The sequence below is a fragment of the Netta rufina genome, assembly GCF_964035555.1.
Source record: "Netta rufina genome assembly, chromosome: 11".
NCBI lineage: Eukaryota > Metazoa > Chordata > Aves > Anseriformes > Anatidae > Netta > Netta rufina.
The window spans coordinates 13,032,672-13,054,421 of NC_140134.1; the positions used below are offsets into that span (position 1 = coordinate 13,032,672).

Below are 21,750 nucleotides of genomic sequence, written 5' to 3' on the forward strand. Positions count from 1 at the left end.
ATGTCCTTTTAGCTCTGTAAGTGACATTGTCTCAGTCCTCAGACTATTTTTAATTTATTTATTGTTTTGGACCTATTAATAATTGCGCCTAATTCCTTACAGATCATGGCTTTCCAGCATATCGCATCCAGTTCATTAGTTATCAGTGGCATTCCTTGGACCTAGATTCATTATTTTCACTTTGGGCTGCTTGAAAACCCATTTCATTTGGGCCTAGTCTGCTAAGCAATCTGGATTGTGTTGTATGACTCTCCTGTCTACTCAATGTTTTTTACTGTCAGTCTTTTTGTGGTTTGCAAATCTGAGCAGTGGTTATTTTCTTCCAGGGTATATGCGCTGAACAGTATCAGGCTTAATATCATTTCCAGTAGAACTGCTGTCCAAGTTTCCTTTTGATGTTGATTCTTTGGCAAGGGTTACTTGAAATCTGTCAGTCATTTAAATTCATTTAGCATATGCTTTATTGATATTATAAATCTTGATTTTTAAAGTTAAACATATATATATTAGATCAAATGCCTTACAAAAATTGGAATGTTTTGTAACTGTGATTAACCCTCCCCAGCCACACCTGTTATCAAAATGTGAAATCAGGTTTATCTGGCAAGACTGTCCTTCTGTTGGTTTATATAGCAAAGTCTTCCTTTGTTCTCTGCTAATGCCTTTCTGGTTGTGAAAAGTGTGATTTCCCTTATCTGTGTGGAGCCATTACATTGAAACAGGGAGTGAATGCAATTTATAATTCTGTTTTAAGATAGGCTGTCAGCAAATCCTGTCCTGATCACTCTTGAGAGTATCATATACAAAAAAAAAAAAAAAAAAAAAGTTCCTAGATTTGTGATTGATGTAAGAGAATTGATAAAAGTTGCATTGTTTGAAAGTGTTTATAAATCACCCTGTCTATATGTTCGTTTCCTGTAATCTGTCATTATGGTTTCAAACATAATTGTGAGAGACACAAAACTGGCTTCATAACACTCTGGAATGAGTTTTGCTTCCATTTGGTATACGTTGAAAGGTGGCTCAAAGCAAAAATTATAATCCTGGAATACCATGTACGTTACAACAGGATATCTTTGCTTTGTGGTTTTGAATCACTGAAGGGCGTAGTCTGTCTTCTGCGTTTTCCCCTAGCATTGCTGGGACTGATGCAAAGAAACTGGGCCAGTTAAAGGGATTGCTTGGCAGAGGAGATCACGTTTTTTTTTTTTTCCTTTTTAAAACACAATTCTTGTTCCCTCTTGGGAGGTTAACTTTATGACAGGCTGGGTTTGCAGTCATTGTTGAGCTGGGGTTTTGGCTTTGTCTGATGCTGATGGGCTACTAGAGTGCTATGTGGTATGATGGCAAGCACAGAGCTCTTTGCTGCCTTCTTGAAGATGCTTCCCAGTTTCTCAGCTAGATTTAGAAGTCATTGAATGAGGAGGGGGAAGTTATTACAGCAAGGAGTGAAATGTGAAACACTTTCTTCTTCCACAGGCTTCTGCATTGCAAGGGATGGAAAATCAGCCTTTGAGTAGCAACGCAAATTTTACTGCCCTTTAGTTCTCTGTCAAAATCATCCAAGCACATGAAGAAGGCAGAGGTTTCCTCTCTGCCACAAACAGCCCCTGCTCTAGCAGCTCACTAAAATGGGAGCAAAGCTATAGCACAAACACACCTTGGGTTGTTACATTTGTCAGTCAGGGTAACCACAGATTGCTGATTATAAGGTGATTAGCCTTCAAATTGTTGAAATTTATTACATTTTAAAGATTATCTCTTTAAAGAAGAGAGATAAAGCACATTGTTGTCCTCTGAAGCTGCCACACATTCTGTTAGAAGAAAGTATTAATTGCCTGTATCCTATTCAGTTTTACTTATGAGTCCTGTTAAGGGAACTTGCCCAGCTCTGTCAAACCATGTGAACCTGCTGTTCTGCACAGTGGGCAAGGCCAACATTCAAATTCAGTTGTGTAAAAACAGGGAAGTCATTTTTGTTCCTTCTGCCTCTTTTATTACTATTTCTCTATTTTCTGGGTAAACTGTCAGTGCTCTCACTTTGTAACAAGTGTTTGCAGTGACAGACCAAAATCCTTCACTGATATATGTCAGTTAGGTAGAATGCTTAATTACTAGAAACTAGTTTTAAAGAGCATATTTGAATGAGTTCATAACTGCAAATGCAAAAAATGTGTCATTTAGGAGGCAGATATGACATATCTATTCTGGGAGATAGATTTTAGTCGAGAAGTACTGAACAGCTTGCTTTCTGATTTAGGGGGGTTGGATATAATTTTAAAAAGTGAGTTGTGCAATAGAAAAGTATCCTTCATGTCCAACTCAGGATGTGCTTATTTTTCCCCATCTGCAAGAATGGAAAGAAGTAACAACCATGTTGCTCACTAAAGTAGTAAAAGTAAATTCTATTGCTGTTAAGATGTATGAGTAGATGATCAGTTTGGATGTCTGTTGTCCCTTTCAAATCAGTAGTCATCTACCAGAAAAGTTATATTTTCTCTTACTGCGTCTCTGTCTTAGATTTGTATTCATTTTGTGTTTGTGCAGACACACTTGAGATCTGCTTTTAATTACTGGGTAGGATTTACAAATCAGAAATGCAGCACAAGTACATAGCTTTTTTTTTTTTTTTTTTTTTATTATTATTATCATACTGTAAGTCACCTTTCAAAAACTGTCAAGGAATCATATTTTTAGAAGCTGTACTTGTATAGACATAAGTAATGCAATAGCTGTGTCAGTCTTTGAGATTATGAACACGCTTAAGATGAGAATATTCTTGGCGTAAGTCAGGAGTATTATATAATAAGGAAACAATGTCTTTTTATACTTTTCTTCCAAAACATTCCCTAGTGAGAATTAGAATAAAAAACCCCCATAGGATTGCCTATGAATAGATCTCCTTGCAACATGATAACTTTAGCCAAATTACACAAAGTAGATTTAAAATCCTTGTCGTGTTTTCATAGTTTTATTTTTAAAACCTTTTATTGGCATCTAATATGAATTCTGATTGTATAGCTGTAAGTCCCAGACCAACAATGTATAGATGTATAAAACTCTATTGCTCCTTATCCCTTTAGCTGTTTGTATGTCTAGCAGGCAGGAGACAGTGATCAAAAGCAATAAATGATCTGAATGAAATAAAAGCAATGGGACAAATCTTGTTTCATGTGATGCATGTGATGCAAAAAAAAAAAAAAAAAAAAGCAATACAGAGGACTGAGGAAAATAATTTCTTTGGCTCGGTAGTTGTGTAAGTCTATGATTGCATACAACAGAACCTTAATGCCTAGCTTCCAGTCCAGAGAGTTGGTACCTGTGGTACTGATTGCTAGTAAAGATCCTAGGTTGCAGACAGCCTCCAGAAAGGTCAGAGAACTGCTGTAACAAGCTGTCGAAATATGAGGGGATCAGTTCCTGTAACAGTTTAGGCTTAGAAAACACATAAATTGTAGGTGGCTACCCCTTTTCACTGCTTTCTCTTCGTCTGTGACTTAGCTCTTGAGTGCAACACAGAGTCCATCCTAATGCATTCTAGATGCCCTCATTCAAATGCTACAAACCAAGATGGAGAGAAAGAAGGAAGATGAATTACGGTAGAACAGCTGCTGTCTGTGTTACTGATGTTTCCTCATGTTTTGTAAGTGATTTCTGAAGAAAGCTTGCAGTTCACGGTGACAAGAATATAACAAAAATGTGATATTTATATTAAATAGGTAGCACCTTTACTGTCAGTAAGGATTTTGCAGTGTCAGTGATCCAAATTGGGCAGAAACAGTTCATCAGAAGTTTACAAGCACTATAGTAGTAGTAATTTTGAGGTATGCAATGCATCTGTTTCCAGACAGACCACCTGGGAGCAGGTATCTGTAGCCAGTCTCCAGAAGCTGAGCTTCGGAAGACAATGGAACTGTCTTAGAGTTATCCAGGCTGCATTTATATTGAATAAGAAGCACAAGGTTGATTTGTGGTATGAGTAAAGTAAAGCAGCTATTAGATGATTTGGAGAGTGCTGCCTAAAACTGGAGATATATTGTGAAATAGTGTGTTCTGGATACAAGTTCCCTCTGGCAGGCAGAAACCAGGACACACATCTGGGAAAGAACAGATATCTGAGAGATGGACCTTGACTCCAAGCAAACTATGAGTCATTGCACAGCACATGGATCAAAACAGAGATAGACTTCTCCTTCCTTTTGTTTTCAGCATCCTGATCACTCCTTCAGAGTAGCTAAGTTTAAGCCCTTCCCTCTCTCAGTGTCTGGTGTAGATCAAACAAACAGCAAATGGCTCCTTTTGCCCCAAGGCAGGATCAACTCCAACTAAAGTGTTCCTGATAGATGTTTGTCTAACTTGTTCCTATATGTATTTGGTGCTCAGAATTGCACAACCTCCCTAAAATCGGCGTTTAACTGTTGTTATAGTTAAAGAACTTCGCTTATTTTTCCATTATGCTTATGTAGCTTCTGCTGTGACTTTGAACATATGAAAGGGAAAGCAGAATAAGATTAAAATAGCCACTGGCTATTTTTCATCTCCACAGTGGCTGACAAGCTTGTTCTTTGTTTTTGAACCAATGAGGTGCTAGAGAAAGAATTTTTAATGGAGATGAATGATGTGCGTGGAAAAAACATGGAAGTTAGTGCCTAAGTGAGGGGAAAAAAAGTCTGTGTGATGATCTCCCTAATTTGCTCAGCAATATGAATATGGTGAGCAATGATTAAACTAGCATCTTTGAATTGACTGATGGATGGTCAGCAAGATTTATTTTTTAAAGTGGAAAACCCCTCTCCTTCTTGGGGAAGGATATGTTTTGGAAGAGAAGTAATGCCATAAAAACTGAAACATTTGAAGCTATTTGGAATATGACAATGAGTGAACTAGTATAAAGTCTGTTAGTCTTGAACGATGAACTACACAGCTCATTGGTCCCTCAGCTCTCTGGGAAGCATCACTTAAATGATTTTCAGGAAGGTTTATTTCAGACTTTCAAAATTTCTATATACAATGTGTGAAAAGACATGGATACATATCTTTCACTCAAAAAAGAAAACAAAACAAAACAACTCTATATTAAAGAGGCTGAAAAGATATCATTTGTTTCAAAAATATGTGTGGGGAATCATTTAAAGTTTCTTATAGTTCCCAAGATTCGTATCTACTATCAGTGCAAATATTTTATTTTTACCCTGGAGAGTGAGATAGGATAAGAGGAAAAATTTTGAAAACTAGAATGTGAATGACAACTCTTTGCAACACAGTTAAAGCAGTTGTAAATTATCTATTAAATGCAATTTATTTTTTGGGGTGGGGTATCCCTGATAATCTGAGGCACAACTTGGCCTTGACAGATAAACAAGAGCTGATGTTTTCTTTCTTGTGACCAAACACCCAATGGTGTTCTTAAGCGGATCTTTTTTGTGTGTGTTTGAAGAAGCATAATTCTGGACTGCAGCTCAGATACCAAATACCTATCCTACCTATAGCCAGAACACTGATAAATGGATGCAAGTAGAAGAAATAAACCTGACAAAAGCATGTAGAAGTTTTCTCTCCTCTTCTTTGATCTTTATCTGCCCATATGTGTAAGAAATCACATACACATCTCTAGTTTGGCAGTATCTGATGGAATTCAGGTGGTTCTTGTAGGTTCTATACAAAGTCCAACAAAGTCAGTGAGATAGTTTTCATTAATTTCAATGGCTTTTAAATCAGGCTTTATTCACTAACTCCCTGACAGCAATAATTTAGTTACCTTTTATTTACCAGAGCTTAAGGCAAAATTAAAAACAAAACACACAAAAAAGGTTAATTTATTTACACAAATTCTCCTTAAGTCCAAATGCTAATGTCTCTTTTAGAGTGTGTGTGGCTGGGAAGGGAGGGAAACAAAAACAAAACCCACAAAACCTCCACCCTTCTCTAAACCCTTCAAATACAAGCAACTAGGGAATTATATAAATAGATATTCTTACCTTTACTACAAAAAATTCATGCGGAAGTCCTATCTTGGAATAAGCTATTCATTAGTTGGCTTGGCAGAAAGAACACAATCCAAATGAATGAGCTGCCAAGAGTATTTTTAGTGGTTTTATATGTTGCCCATTCAAATCTTGGAAAATTTCTTTAGAAAATTGGACAAACTGACCACTCATTTTTATAGGCTTTCGCAAGATCTAAAAGTGAAAAACAACCATTGTATTTAGTGTCTGTTAATGGAGGTTTCAGGCTACAGAACTTGAGAAAGTTCTGCTGGGAAGCTAATACAATAACCATAAAATATTGGACTGATAATAGGAAACACTGGCACAGAACAGATATGGAAAGAGTCATGCTAATGTTCCATATCCAGGGCTGTTACCTTGTGCCGAGTGCTAAAGATACTGTAGTCAAACATATACAGTAGTAGAGATCTGGAATGGAGTCAGTAAAACTCAAGATATATGCAATTGTCTTTCCCTACCATGAATAATATTGATTGGATAATTCTGTCTTTAGAGAATTAAAAAATGGGAGCTTGGACACAGAAGAGAAAGCAAGTTGGGCTAACATTTTTCCAAATGGAGAATGTGTGTCCTTTCCCTGCGTGTGTAATTAAGCCCTCATCTTCTTTTATCTGAAGTCAGTGGGATTATTTTTTTCTTCTTTTGATTTTTTGGGAATTGGATCTGGGCTTGTGCTGCTGTTGTAGCTGTTCCTTTGACAAGGCCTTTTCTCCCCAAGCTAGAAGGAAAAAAATCAATAAAAAGGAAAACTATTCACCAGATATCAAATGAGTTTCAGTAGATTATATCTTATTTGATTCAAAGTGGAAAGGAATGACAAAAGAATATTACATTTTTAATCCTACATAAAATACCTTTCTGGAAAAATATTTTCTGCATATGGAACTTAATTTTGAAGCTTTCTCAGCAATACTGTCTTTCATACATATACTGTATACAAAGGTGATATACAAAACCTGCCCTCAGAAGATGTTTCATTTTGCAGCTTCTTTGTATTAGGATACTCTTTAAGAGGACATAGAGGCAGGACATTTTAACTTCTAACTTCCTAGTCTTTTCTAACTCTAGTCTTCTAACTACCTTAAAACAAAGAAATCAAACCAAATAAATAACAACAAAAAACCATTTATGAGGAATTTGGTCATGTTTTGCTGCAGTCTGTGAGAGAACAAAGCTGGAGTGGGCTTGGGATGATGAAATTGGTACAAGCTTCTGACTACGAATAAGCAGGGATCAAACAAAAGATGATCACTGAATGAAAAAACATGACAATGGCTGGAACATTATCCTAAGCAGAAGCAGCTTATGGATGGTGCCTGTGCAGGTACCCCCTGTTGAAATCTCACAACAACTCCAATTCAAGCTGCACTTGTGAAAGAAGGGCTCTTCGCAACAACGAACAAAACGGTTCAAGCGCAGGAAATCAGCTGGAGCCAGTGAAGCTGTGTAAAATTAAATCTTAAATTTGTTCGTAAGTTAAGCATGAGTAATAAAAACAAACCTTAAAATTATATCTTGATTTTTGGATCAGTTATACCATTGCTTTACATCACCCAAAGATCAGCTCACGGTTAAGTGGGCAAAACTGTTTATTCTGAGAAGAAAATTCATCTTGTTAATCTTGATTTATGCCACTGTAGAGAGGCACCATGATCAGGCTGACAAGTTTTAGAGTTACTTTGGGCAAAAATAACTTCTTTCAGACTGCGTCTCAGTTATGGGCCTAATAAGTCTTCTTCAGTGTATTAATTTTAAAATGTTCTACACAGTGATACCTACCTTAAAAATCAAGGATGAGAAATAATCTCTCAAAATAAAATAATCTCTTTAAAATTCATAGCTAAATCTTAATTGTTCCACATTTATAGAAAGGAAAACTAGGTTTCTTAATTGCTGTCAGCTAACAATGTGGCTTTAATATTTTTCCTTTTGACAGATTTGTCCTGTTGCCAGGTGTATCTGCTTATGTTCTGTAATCTGCTTTGCATTACTTTTACAGTAATATTACCATTGAAAGTGCTACATATAGTATTAAATAGCAGGGTGAGTCAAGAGACATGGGTCGAATGTGTAGCTCACAGATGAGAAGTTTGGAGGCTTCGTCTGTGTGATACAAATGTGGTAAAAATACATGTAACTAAATCATCAGTCTGGCAATATTGATAATCTTGGCATGAAATTGAGCCATGCCAGAGTGCAATATCCCAATAATCCAGGTTTATGAATATTGCAGATTACGGATAGACAAAATGTACAGGGAGGACTTTTCTATACTGGCTGCTTTTGCTACAGTTTATTCTTCTGTCAGTATTTCCCCTATAAACTCCTTTTATTCATAGGTCTGGCAGGTAGCCATAAAATTTTGCTTCTAGCTGGAACTTGGCAGACGGTGTCTCAAGTCAGGAAAATTATTTTAAACAAAATTTTAAAATACATGAAATATATTTGGGCTCTTTTAAAAGCTAGAGGTGCAGTCATTTTTTTATTTTTATTTTTATTTTTTTTCTGAGAAAAAGTATTGGTTGCAGTGTTTTTCACTTTAAATCCTCTAAATAAATTCTTACCTTAAAAAAAAAAAAAAAAAAGACTGTTGTAACTAATAAGAAATAAAAAGCATGAATTTCATTTAAAGTGTACACAAAAAGGTACTTCATGCAAATGTTGTGGACTTGTGTATTTTGAAGTGATTGTTCTTAAGTTATTGCTTTAAATTACATATATAACCTATCACTGTGATGGCAGAAAGCTTTTATGTGCTGTTATAAGCTGTAAGGTAAATAGTAGGACACATATACGTAATTCTAAACGTACATGCTTTTTCTTTTCTGTTACCTACCTGTAAGTCATATCGACAAGTGTCTTGGTAAATCAGTCTTGACAAATTCAGCATAATACAGCAATTCGTGTTGTTGAGGGATGAACGGATACCATTTCAGTCTGTTTTATCATCTAGAATCCAGGTATACTTGGGTTGCACGTAAGTGTCATGAAAGCAGAATAGCTTTTCTTATACTTCAGGCTTTGCAGTGTTAATTTGGGCAAATACCACCAGGACCACCACAAGTCAGCAGGAGTGAAATTTGATGGTGATTGTGGTAATAGCTCCTGGCTTTGTGTCAGGGTCTGTCCTCCATGTTCTTGCAGCTTACCTGGAGAAGAAATCCCATCCTGTGCTCTCCTCTGTCCCTTTTATCCCTCATAGTAAACTGTAGGTTTACTACCTTGTTGATTAATTTTAATTTGGAGCTCCAGTAATTCATAGTGTACCTGCCATAGCTCTCCTTACCCTGGAATGAGTCCCTAAATGACAGTCAAATGGTTCTTCATCAAATGAAGAGATCAAAAAGAAAATCAGGAAGCATGCGTGTTTTGTCAAGAGATGAGTCTTTCTAGAACAAGTACCTGACCCACGGGGCAGATGTGTAATTTTAATTTATTTTTTTTTTACTAGTTTCCCCATGTTGAAGATGGAAAGAATAATTTAAAAGCATTCAAAAGCATGTAATCACTGAAATGTGATTGCTATTTCATGTGGCATCAGAGTATGGAGAAAAGAAAAAAGCCTAAAACTAGACTGCACATTTGACAGTAGCACGAACATGCCCAAAAGATCTTTGGAAGCTGATGGAAGTCCTCCACTTGCACCAGCAAAATGCTTATCCTTTTATCATTGTTGTTCTCTTTCCACTGCATATGCCAAAGTGATGAAATTTTAAACTTTTGAGACCAGTTAAAAACATATTTAATAGCACCTTTATTTGGATGTTTGCAAATATATTTAATAAGGTAGTTTGAAAAAATAATGCCAGATATATTTCCCAGAAATTGGAATCTCTTTTTGTATTATGCACCTGAGGAATTCTGTGTCTTGGACTCTGGCTGACCCATCACCCTGTTTATGCTGGATGAGGAACATGTGGTGTACAGTGTGAAGGTGGAAAAATCCAGAGTATCCAGGTGCAACGTTTGAATAAGCATTCAGTAAAGCTTGCATGAATTCTTACTACTTTATGGAATTCATGAAATATATGGAATGTTGTTAATGCAGATTTATAAACAGGTTCAGAGAAAATTAGCATATCAAAATGTCCTGACGATTGTGTTTTCCTCTTCATGCTATGTACTTCTTACAGGCAGACATAGTAGGAAGGACAATGTTTATACTGACAAAATAGGAGGTGCAAGAATTCCGACTTTGGACACTAAAATATAATTTTGAGCTCTGCTACTCCCATAATGCACCATCTCCTAAGGTCAGATTCTTATCTGTAAAATGGACATAATGTGTAAGCTTAAAATCTCAAAGTCAAAAAATACTAAGACAGGGTATTGTTATTTGTTGCACAAAAAACAGAATTTCTTCATCTGTGACAAGATTTTTTATTTTTATTTTTTGCACATCCAAATGCAGGGACCGTGTATCAAATACTGTGTTGTGGAGAGCACTGTAATTTATTATCACCTAAATTTATTTTTATGCTTACTAGGGTATAACTTTAAAGTTCTATTTTGGGAATGTTAGTACTGATAGTTTTAAAAGAAATAGCGTGCTTCTTTGAAAGGTTTCTAAGCATCCCATTCCTTCTTTTTTGCTTATTTTAAATTTCTGCATTTATCTCTCATCCAAGTGCTGACAAGTGTTTGCCTCAGGCTGGCTACTGAGAGAGTAAGCAAAGATTTTAGAAATTTATATTGCTTTCTTGGTTATGTTCCCTTTCAGAACCTGTGTATATTTCCCAAGGTTTGTGGCTTTTGGGTTGTTTGCCAGCTACATGTGCAAATCTGTTGTAATTCTCTAGACCACTGAGAAATAGAGGTAATTGCAGTGATGCTAAACGTTTTTCAGTGTAGTTTCCATTTCAGATAGGGTAGGCTCAGAGGAATGGACATATTTTGAGAATTGGAATGTATATATTTCCAGCTACATATTTGAATGTACTTTTAAATCCCAGAAGATAATGAAATACCAAAAACTCAGGGGAAAAAAATATTTTTAAAAAATCTGTGCTCTTGATATCTTGGTCATCTGTCCTGAATGAATGGACCTAAAAGTCTTAGAGATTTATGGATGACTTGCAATAATTTATGGAATATTACCCAAGGAAATAAAAGATTGCCGTGATCCAGAGGAGGAGGACAGAGGCACGTGCTCCTCTTGTAAAAGACCATTTTGTGATAAAAATGTACCCTGGATCTACATTTCAGTATAGATCATCAAAACCTGTCAGCAGCGAGTAAAACTAGTGTGTGTGTGTGTGTGTGTGTGTGTGTCTTTTTAAACTCATCTTAGTGATGTTGGTAACACAGAAATTGAAAAATAGCAACTTAATTATCAGTGCTTTTGGTACTTGGCTGCTGATTCTTTTCAGTAGGAATATGGAGGAACTGTATTTAGCTGTTGTTAGACACAGAAATAACTGCTGGAGCTGGGTATCCTAATGCAGTTGCTTTCTGCTCAGAGTTGTTAGGGCGGGAACCACGATTCCTTCTCCATGCCCACAAATTCCGCGTTCCCTCTGTTACTGCTCACAAAGAAGGAAGGAGGTGATACAGACTCTTTTCAGTGCCAAAAGCCTCAGCTAGCTCATAGGTGCCAAACAGCCAAGCAACATTTCATCCTTTCCTGGATGCCAAAAGCCTCAAGTATCCCTGCTCCACCTGCCAAAACCTCCAACTTTGTCCTGACAACTCCTGCAGTGCAGGCCTATGTTGTCAATATGAAATTCTGCAACACACTGACAATGGAAAATCTGGATGCAGTATAATATTGAAAAACATGCTGAGATTCGTCTTCGGTTTAGTATCAAAATGAATTACACTGTAAATATTTCCTGTGTGTGACTCTTCTGCGTGTTTTATTTTCCAAAACTTGAATTTGAATTTATTCAAAACTGCTGTAGAATGAAAATATAGAGCAGAATTCAACAGAGTGTTAAACTACATCTGAGTCCCCAGATGTGTTCCTTCATATAGCCGTACAAGTCCATCATTTGCCTTTTTGGCTCTTTTCTTGCTGGTCATTCTCCTGGTCTGTCACTGAGCTTTACCAGCTTGTGTTTCTGAAACACTCTTTTTGTTACCAGACACAACTTCCATTTTGCTGTCGGTTCCTAGTGTGTGGACAGCCTGACAGTGGCAAGGCCAAATGCAAGGAATGGTTAATGTAACTGAAATAATGTTAGTATATTAAGACTAATTACTCCAAAACATCTGCTTAAAATAGCTGCAGTTTTTCCCAGGTGTCTTTTGTCAGTCTGAAGTGATGCATTAATTTTTTTCCCCTCTCATGGTTTTCTGCAAAGGATTTTATAGTTCTAGATATGTTTTCTTCAGTGTAAGGAATAACATATAATTTATGTTGGTACATATAAATAAAAGATCTATTAAACTTAATGACATATGCAGTGCACAATTAGGCAATCTATAATGTACCCAGCAATAGTGGAAATATAGCAGGAAATGTCTTGAAATCGGTCATAACGAAAAAAGTGGAAGTTTTTCTGCTAAAATCAGGTATTGCAAGATCTCATTAATGGTTCTTATTTGTCTGGAAATAAGATTTGACTGTTATTCTATATAGTTGCTGCCATAACTGGAATGTTTTTTTCTCTAAATCTGTAATCTGCATTCTATGCCTTACTTAGATTGTGTGAAATAGTGGTGTAAATCATTTTTGTATGTGGCCTTAGCAGGGAAAGAGATCTCTAGGATAGTTTGTTGCAAAGCAATGGGCATAACAGCCAAACTTGGAAGTGACGGATACTGTTCTGAGGCTAGATAGCATCTCCAGTGGTTATCGGCAGGTAAATACTTGTTCTTTCAGTTATGTACTCGGCTCGTGGATGCAGTCAACAGTGCAATCTGATACCTTTTCCACTCAGTGTAGTGTCTGGAAAGAGGAATCTGGGAAACACATCACAGCTACTCAGGCAGGATATTTTCCCTTCAGTGCCATAATTCCTTGTGCTGCCTCTGTTTGGAGGCATTGTAGGTACTAGGAGAAGAAAATGGCAAAATGCAGTGCTGTGTGTAAAGATTAGTGAACAGCAACATAACCTTGTGCTTTGGAAGTCTCTGGAAGTCAGGATAGTGTTAATAGTATTTATGGGTTGTGAGAGTGGGAAGAAGCAATAAAAAGGAAATGCTTCATCTCTGTTCAAAATACCATCAAGGATGAAATCCACTCCAGGGAAAAAGGCCAGTACTGAGCTTTGGGTATTGCTTAATTTAGGCCTTCAGTGGGACCGAAGTGGTGTTTATACCCTCCAGTAGGTTCTCTCACTTGGACAAATTTAGTCTGTAGAATCTAAATTCTGTACGGAGAAGTGTAGTTATATGCCATGTGTTAATAAATAGCAATATGATATAGCATTGCTAAGAGTCCTTCTGGGGATTCTCTTTTGGAGTTTGGCATGCTTTTACGAATGAATACAAACTGCTTTGATAAGAAGCTATAAGAAAAACCAAAGAGCATTCACCTAGGGATCTGCACTAACATTGGCATAGCAGCGTATACAGTGGCAAACATTCCTTCATAACTAGGTCCTTACTGCCATGGCAAAGGCTTGTTTTGTAGCCATATTTTTCTAATCTGTTTGTGTAGAGCATTTGAAATTCCCATTTAGCACTGGGCATTGTCTGCATTGGAAGATGCTGCCCAGAGATTGCACTGAATCCCTGAATTTTGCCACGTATCAGAGCTGTGCCTAGCTGCACTGAGGAAGGCCTTGGGACACATCGCAGGGCAGAATTAGGTGTAATTGGGGTTGTGATGTGTACCTGGCAAAAGGACTCTGATTTGGGCTCTCTTGCAGAAGAATCAATGTGTCGGGTCTCTGCTTCTTTTGTTGTACATTGTTGTAATTCCCATGTATAAAACACTACGTGCTTGGCTTGTGTCAGTATTTAAAGTAAAAATGTATGTAAAAGCTCTGGAAAACAAACATTTAAGGTATCAGAGCATTTCTGTTGAGAAGCTGAATCTTTGTTGCACTGAATGCTAAACATTTACATATCCAAGCCTTATGTAATGGATGTCTGAATAATAATAAAACTGCATAAACTGACCTTCATTCTCTGGCACCACATCCCCTTTGAAGTCTGCATGACCAAATTCAAGACAATTATGTCATCCTTCATAACAGCCAAACAAAAGTTTGGCCAAATAGTCATTTTTTCTCCATATAACAGCACTGTGTTTGATTTTGCAATGTGTGTCAATGTAGCTGTTGTTATTTACTGGCTGTTACAAGTGACAGTAAAAATCCCCTTGTTTTAGATTAATGATCAGCCCTGGTAACATCTGTATTTCATTTATTTTACCTCAGTGCCCACTTTTGCAGTAGTCAGTTCCTTTGAGAAGCACAGTGCAAAGCAAGCACAGCCTGCATGCGTGCGCATAGCTAGCAGAAGGTGGTGTTACTGTATATGCCCATATGTGGCAGAAGCAACACGGAGCCCTGGACGGAAGAAGGGAACTTGGCACTAGCATTTCCCCCCCTCCAAATCTTCCAGTGCCATACTTTCATTAAAGTTCTTCAAGAACAAGGCTGTCTCTGTCAGTTAAGGGTTGTCAGCAGAGGCTCAGATTGCACATTGCTGGGCCTCAGACCTTCAGGAAACCTTGGCATACTGTCATCTCAGCCTTTGAGGCTCAGCCTGTGTCACGAAATGTTTCAAAACTTGTAGTTTATTTTCCCCCATCCCCTAATTCAAGCGTTTCAAGGCTCATGTGCAGCATTGTGACTTACCCTTTTATTATTTTGAAAATTAATAATATATATTGGATGCATAGTTTGGGATGGAATATTTTGAACTATCTTTATCATATGTGCTGGAGTTGTTTCTGCAGAGAAAGCTGTATAGGTTCTGAAATACATTTGCCTTAAATGCAATGCCTGTATTCTAACCCTGTGTTCCCATTTGGTGCTTTTGGAATGGATACAACTACAGCTAATGTGGCTGGATCAAGTGGAAGAGTGGTGCCTTTTGCCATCTAGTTTTATGTAAAGAGCAGCAAATCATCCAGGTTTTTCTTAAAGTTATGTTAATAGCTGTTTCAAGTTATTTTGTCTGGTTTCACTACAGCACAGGCGGCTTTATTTGATCATGTTATATCACAGGTGTACATGTACATGTGTACATATACATGCACGTGTAGGTACACAAGTACTTTCATTATGAAGCATGTAAACCGTAAGCTTAATGTATATGTAGTAGTACGTCTGTTGGAAAATTGAGCCACTAAATGAAAAACACGTAGCAGAGTGTCACTACTGAAACATATTAGAATTATGACTTAAGACAGTAAAAACATGAAAAATAAAAGTTAAGAAGCAAGCCTTGAATGTAGTTCTGAGATACAATAATACTCTTTGTGCCCAATTGCAATTAGCTCTTGATTTAATTCCTAAATGAGCTTCCAAGGTTTTGTTGGTTTAAATCATGATGTTGGTGATCTTTGCTTTATTTTACTTTAATTTGGTACCGTGGTGTAGACAAATGTAACATGTAGAGTTTATGAAACCAGACAGCTAGTAAATCAATATTATTTTGCTAGTAAATTACGAAGGCAGTGCAAGCTGCTTTTAACTCTTTCCCATGGGACAAGTAGTTTGAACTAGCCGGAGTTTAAATCAACACTGTGGGCACTGAATTAGTCAATGATTCTGAAGAGGGCTTTGTTGGCATAAACTTCTGCTTTGATCATCCTAGTATTTACAGCTTTTTAATTAGATACAGTTCAGAACAATGATTTTTATCAAAACAGTTTGGTAAGTGAACAACTGGACATTGTTTAGAGCTCTAGATGGCATTCTGTCTGTTAAAATCATGTGGCTGGTTTTAATACAATGCTGAAGTTAGGATTATTTTAGGCATTGTCACTGCTTTGTCCAAAGAAACTTTGTATTTTACAAGAGATTGTGACATGTACTGCCTTTTTTTATTATTTATTTTATTTATTTATTTATTTTAATATCATAATTTTGAACCATTCTTAACGTACTAAAAACCAATTCTTTGCCTTGGGATTACAGAGGACAAACTTTAATTTTGTACTCATAAATTTGAAAGAAGTGACTCTTGTTCATCTCAACTTATTTTCATGTGCTGAGTGATTTGTTGGGAAGTGCTGAGCTCTTTTTGCTCAAGATTGAAGGCAGTTACTTCCATTTTCAGTGTCAGACATTTCAGAGTTGGCTTCTGATGTAAAGCAAGCCCAACGCCAGTGAAAAAATTCCTCGGGGATCTTGGCAGAGCAGGGCTCTATCGTTTCTGGAACAGTAGATTGGCTTAAGTACACTTTTAAAGCAAAGTAAGTGTTTGTAAAATTTGTAAACCGAGGGGAGCAGGAAAGTTAAGGAGCCACTGATGTGTTTAGACCAGTGCCTGCAGTTTGCTGTTCAAATGGTGATAAGTTATCTAATTAACAAAATAAATTCTTCAAAAAGCTCTAGTTTTCTGAGGAAGGGATGCAAAAGTTTGGAAATTGCTGATGTTTCTGTTAGCATTTTAGCTTTGTGGAATAGTGGTGTTATATCAAATCTTCCTGCTCTTATTAATGCCTTTAAAATGTGTTTGAATAGTCCTTAACTCTGTTTAAATACAGCTAAGCTTAACTGCTTAACTATGTGCCATTTGGGTTTCTAAAAGGATGCTTGCTCAATATTATTGCTTCCGACTGCAATGCAAATGCAGCCTGTGTGACAGCTGATGCACAAAGAGAGCAGTTCGCTCAAGTTCTGTGGCACTTGATTATTGACATTATATTTAGAAGAAAATCCCTTTGTCTACATAGCATGGTACTGGGTCATATTCCTTGTACGGCTCTGTTTTGAAAACAGCTTTGTTTTTATTGTTTGCCATTTTTGCTTCGAATTGTTAGGCTATTGTCTGAGTCAACTTTCTTCATGGCTGAAGATGAGCTGACGTTATCTGTGCCGTTGAAATTTAAGGAGAGTTATGTATTATTTTTTCTTGTACCATAATATTCAAATTATACATCCCTCACTTCCTTTCAAATTACTTTTGTGAGGCATTTCGGAAGAAAATAAGACTAAGTTTTGTCTCATGAGCTTACTTACGTTTTCTCAAACAAACAAACAAACCACACATACAAAACCAAACAAAACAAAACAAGAAAACCACCTGGATTACTAAAATATGTTCATCTGGTTTAGTATTAAGATGTGTACAAATGTCTTGCACTTCTCTGGATTCAGTCACACACAAAAATCTTTGAAGTATTTTAAGCGTTTATTTTTAACTGGCACCTCTGAAGACCTGAATGCTCATTTGGATGTAATTTATGGAGTAAAGTAATGTTTTTGTCTCTGTTCCTTATGCTGTTTGCTGACACACAGACCTTGGTTAGTGTTTCTCTGCCCTTGTTTTTTGGGAAGGGGTAGTGAAGATGCTACAATGCTATCAGATTAAGCTGTGCCTTTCTATGCAGTCAAAAATTATAGAAATGTGGATGTGCTGCCTCAGTTTCTTTCTGTGAGTTGTGACTTGGGTGCCCACTGAAGTCAATAGGAACGAAATACTGGCTGTACAAATAATTATTTCAGTTAAGCTCGGGTGTACCCTACATCCTCTCACATTTGCAGTTGTGCTGGAACACAGGGTAAACATTGCTCAATATTCTGTCACTTGGGATAAATTACTCTCGCTGCCTTACTTCTATCTGGGCTATGGCTTTTGCTCATAATGGTGCAAAGAACAGGCACATAGTTATGTTTGGAGTTTATGTGCAAACACTATCAACATGGTGATTAGAGTGGCTAGTGTTTTCATCTCCATCTGGTGGGTATAATTCGGGATTTATAAAAAAATCTCAACTTCTTTATGATGACAACCCATCACGTATGTCTGATGACTCTCAAGGAATCATATGGGATGCTTGGTTACAAAAATCTGCATGTGTTTTTTCAAGAAAGAAATTTTAATGGTTGCAGGGACAGAGGAATGAAAGTAGGATTTAAATGGAACACATGACGAACAATTGTGAAATCAGAAAGAAATGCTTGGGGAAACCCTGAATTTGATTTTTCCTATGCTTTCTTCATGAAGGAAATTTATAAAATAAAAGTGGTACTCTCCTGAAGCAGAACATTATGGAATAATTAGATTCATGTTGCTTTTTGAGATTGAATTCTTATGGTAAGAGCTTACCATGTTCTAAAATACTTGGAGAATTTTTTCTGGAAAATATGAATTTTCTTCAACTGGATACAATTCAAATCAAAAATGATATTCTGGGGGGGGTCAAGAAGATTTTTTTTCTTTTTGATCCAATATCTTTTTATTTGTGTTGTCTGGTAATAATGTGTTTTTGAAGACCATGTGAGAAGCTTAAATCACTGTTTAATTGCTGTAGCCTACAAATCATTTTAAGCCTTTCCTAATCTCTCTTAAATTAATAAGGCATTTTGTCATGAAGTTGCATTCTTGTTTTACTTCCCTAACTGCAATTCTGGGGCTGCTTTTTACAAAAGGCTTTTGCTGGACATCTGTATGTTGGCAATGATCGCATATTTGGACACAGCAGTCCTTGTGCAGAAAGCAATGCATTAAATACACGGCATCTTCAAACACTCAGCGTATTTTCCCGTGTAATTGTTGTATATTAAAATAGTAAATGCATTGAGATGTTGTAAATAAGCAGCAAAGTAATATACTCACTACTAATTATGTCAAGCAGTAAAACATGTAACAAGTCAGTTAATTATTTTTTTTCTCTCTACCCTCCATTTTTTTCAGACCTCCAGAATTACCCGCTCCGATGAAGATAAGGAGGGCTCCTGGGATGCCTGGGGAGCCTGGAGTGATTGCTCACGGACGTGTGGTGGGGGAGCCTCCTATTCACTGAGGAGATGTTTAAATGGCAGGTTAGCCACATGCTTATGTATGCTTGTAAGCTATACCATATTTCCCTGTCTGCTAATTGTGCTCATAGGAAAACAGCAATGCTTCTGTTTTTGAAACTAAATGCTGTATTACAGATCAAATGTCATAAAATCCTATTTTTAATATGTTTCTTTACTATATTAGATAAATATCTTAATGCTCAACTCTGATAGATCTTAAGGGTGTAATTAAGTATGTTAATGGAATAGCAAGAATGATTTTAGTATGGTCAAGTATTAAGAGAAATCTCTGCCATGGGAATGCAAAGTGAATGCTGGGTTACCTGGATACAAATTGGATCTGAAGTAATGTTCAATATGCAGTCTCCTCCATCTCTTCCCTGTAGTAAAACAAACAAACAAACAAAAAAATCCAAGTGACTAACTCTACGTATAGATGTATCAAATGCTGCTTTATGTTATGAAAAGTTTTCCTCTGCCAGTTCTTTCTGTGCAGTGGTGCTGGTGGCCATATGTGTTCGTGGATAAGCTTCAGTGTAGCATGAAGAGAACAGTGTATGCGGTGAAAAGCATTTACCTCAGTAGTAAAAATGAACTAATATAGGACTTGTTACTACAATCCTAAAAGCATGAGTAATGCAATAGGGCTGTAGTCAGGCGAGAAGAGATCTCAACCAGCTTAGAAGCATCTGTGCCGGCATCCATATTTGCTTGCTTTACTTGAGTTGTTCCTAACCATTTTTGTAAACCGCTGATTATTTCTTAACTTTTTGAGTTAAATGCAGTATCACCCGGAAAGTCAATTTCTCTTAGAGAAGGCTGATAATGTGATGTGCAAACTGTATGAAATTCAAGTTTAAAAGATGATTAAAATGCTGCCTATTCCTTTCAGTGCAGAATGCACAAAGATCTTTGAAAATAGTAATATTTCCAGCAAGAAGCCATGATATTCTACTAGTGTGTTAGTGACTGTGAAATGAGCGCAATAAATTGTAGCAATATAAATTCCACTGTGGTTTTATTAATATTTTTAATGCGATCCCCTGTGAAAAAAACATGTGTTTTCCATACCTTGACAAATGTGTAGTTTAAAAGTTTTTTTTTTCCTGTGCTTTACTGTTGTAATGTCCAGGAAATGCACGATTGTGAAACGAAGTTTTCACATTTGTATGTATCATAAACATTTTTTACATGCACGTTGTGATACGATCATTCTTGCAAAAATTGGAAATTTGAGACGTAATATCTTGAGCTTGGAGAACTGTACCTTCAGCTCAGCTGGTTGAACTCTTGCTCCAGACATCAATTGCTCTTTCTTTTTTAAAAATGTATTTTTTCAGTCTCTTGCATTTTAAAAAGCTTTTTAATATTTGCAATTAATTTCCATACAAAAAGTGAAAAATTTAGTCCAAGAGCTGTAAATGACCAGCTATCTGTTTGTTCTTCTTCAGCATTAGGCAGGTCTTTTTACAGTTCAAAGGCATTATTCCAAAACACTTTTTCTGATTTTAGAGATATCGCTAAATGTAATTTCCCATCAAGTCATGAAGAATACATTTCCAGTTCTTTCAAGGGCTTGATTTTGCCATTCTTACTTTAGAACAAGAATATCTTACCCTGTGAAAAAGTGCCAGTCAGTTATCCAGAAGTTTGGCAAACTCTGTCCCTGAAAAGGTGTGAAATCCTCACACCCCCATATTTCTATGAAAGAACAATAAATAATCATGACTTTATTATATGCCTGTTACTTCACCTACTAGTAACAGATTTCACTATGGAGCTAGGTTTCACAATTCACATGCATGTGTTGGGAACCTTAGGAACTCAGGCAGTCTGTGAGAATTACATTTCATTTAAAATTAGGAATTCTGCTCATTCCTTCAGATCAGTAAAATTACATGCAGTTCTTCAACATAGTGCATTGTGTGGGGGGATAAAGAAAGTTTTGAGGCTGTTTTTTCTTTCCTAATTGAATTCGGGGAAGTAAAATTAATGCTCATTAGCTATAAGCTTGATTAAAGAATTGCTTAGATATTCTGATCCTCTTTTCTTCTGGGTTACATCCCATGGATTAGAAGTAACTTGCTGAAGTCAGCATCGATCAGGCTTTATGGATGCATTATGAGTTCTTTTTCACAAAATAAATGTGTTTTTCATAAGATTTGCAGCGAATTGGGCTCACAGAGAAAGCCACATGTTCTTTGCTGAAGAGACAGCAGCGTAACCTGTTGAGTCCCCAGATCCCCTTTGTATTTAAACCTTGTATTTTGAGTTCAAATTATGGTAGGGCAGAAGTAATAAAAGTCTAATTTTCAAGAGGATAACTAGCTCTAAAACATGCAGGGTTGTATTTTGCTGTAATGCAGTGTAACCTTTTTTAATCTATTTTTCAGGAACTGTGAAGGTCGGAATATTCGATACAAAACCTGCAGTAGTAATGTGAGTCTGGATTTTAACCCTATTTTACAGCTTCTTCTACTTATTCAAACAATGTGTTAAAGTTTAAGAAATGCTGCTTCCTATTTAAAAACTTATGGTGGATAATTTTCTTTCCATCATTATTACTGTTTTTTAAGATTTCGCTCTGCATGACACCATGAAGTTTCAAATTTAGGCTTCCCAAATGGATATTTTCTTTTCAAATTGTAGTGCCAATTGTGATTTAGAACACTTTATATCATTTATAAGGAAAGTTACACATTTTGGAGTATTAACAAATCAGTTCTCATCTTAAAGTAGCAAGTGCTTTTCCTGGGGTGCTGTCTTTCAGATGAAGCATTAAACTGGGGTCCTGATCATTTGTAATCACTAGCGATAGTACACCACTCGTCACATGAGCAAAGAAGGTAACCACCTGTGTAGCTTTCAAATCC

The 21,750-nt window shown here is 36.6% G+C and overlaps 1 protein-coding gene across 1 annotated transcript in view; it reads left to right on the top strand.

Annotated features, from left to right (window-relative positions):
- The window catches only part of ADAMTSL3 (ADAMTS like 3), a gene marked incomplete at both ends in the record, with an annotated part of 186,210 nt that overhangs the window by 63,478 nt on the left and 100,982 nt on the right, over nucleotides 1-21,750 (top strand). The window contains 2 exons of the mRNA XM_084293125.1: nucleotides 18,771-18,898; nucleotides 21,271-21,316. Coding sequence (XP_084149251.1) covers nucleotides 18,771-18,898; nucleotides 21,271-21,316 — 174 coding nt within the window. The remainder of the gene's footprint in view (nucleotides 1-18,770; nucleotides 18,899-21,270; nucleotides 21,317-21,750) is intronic.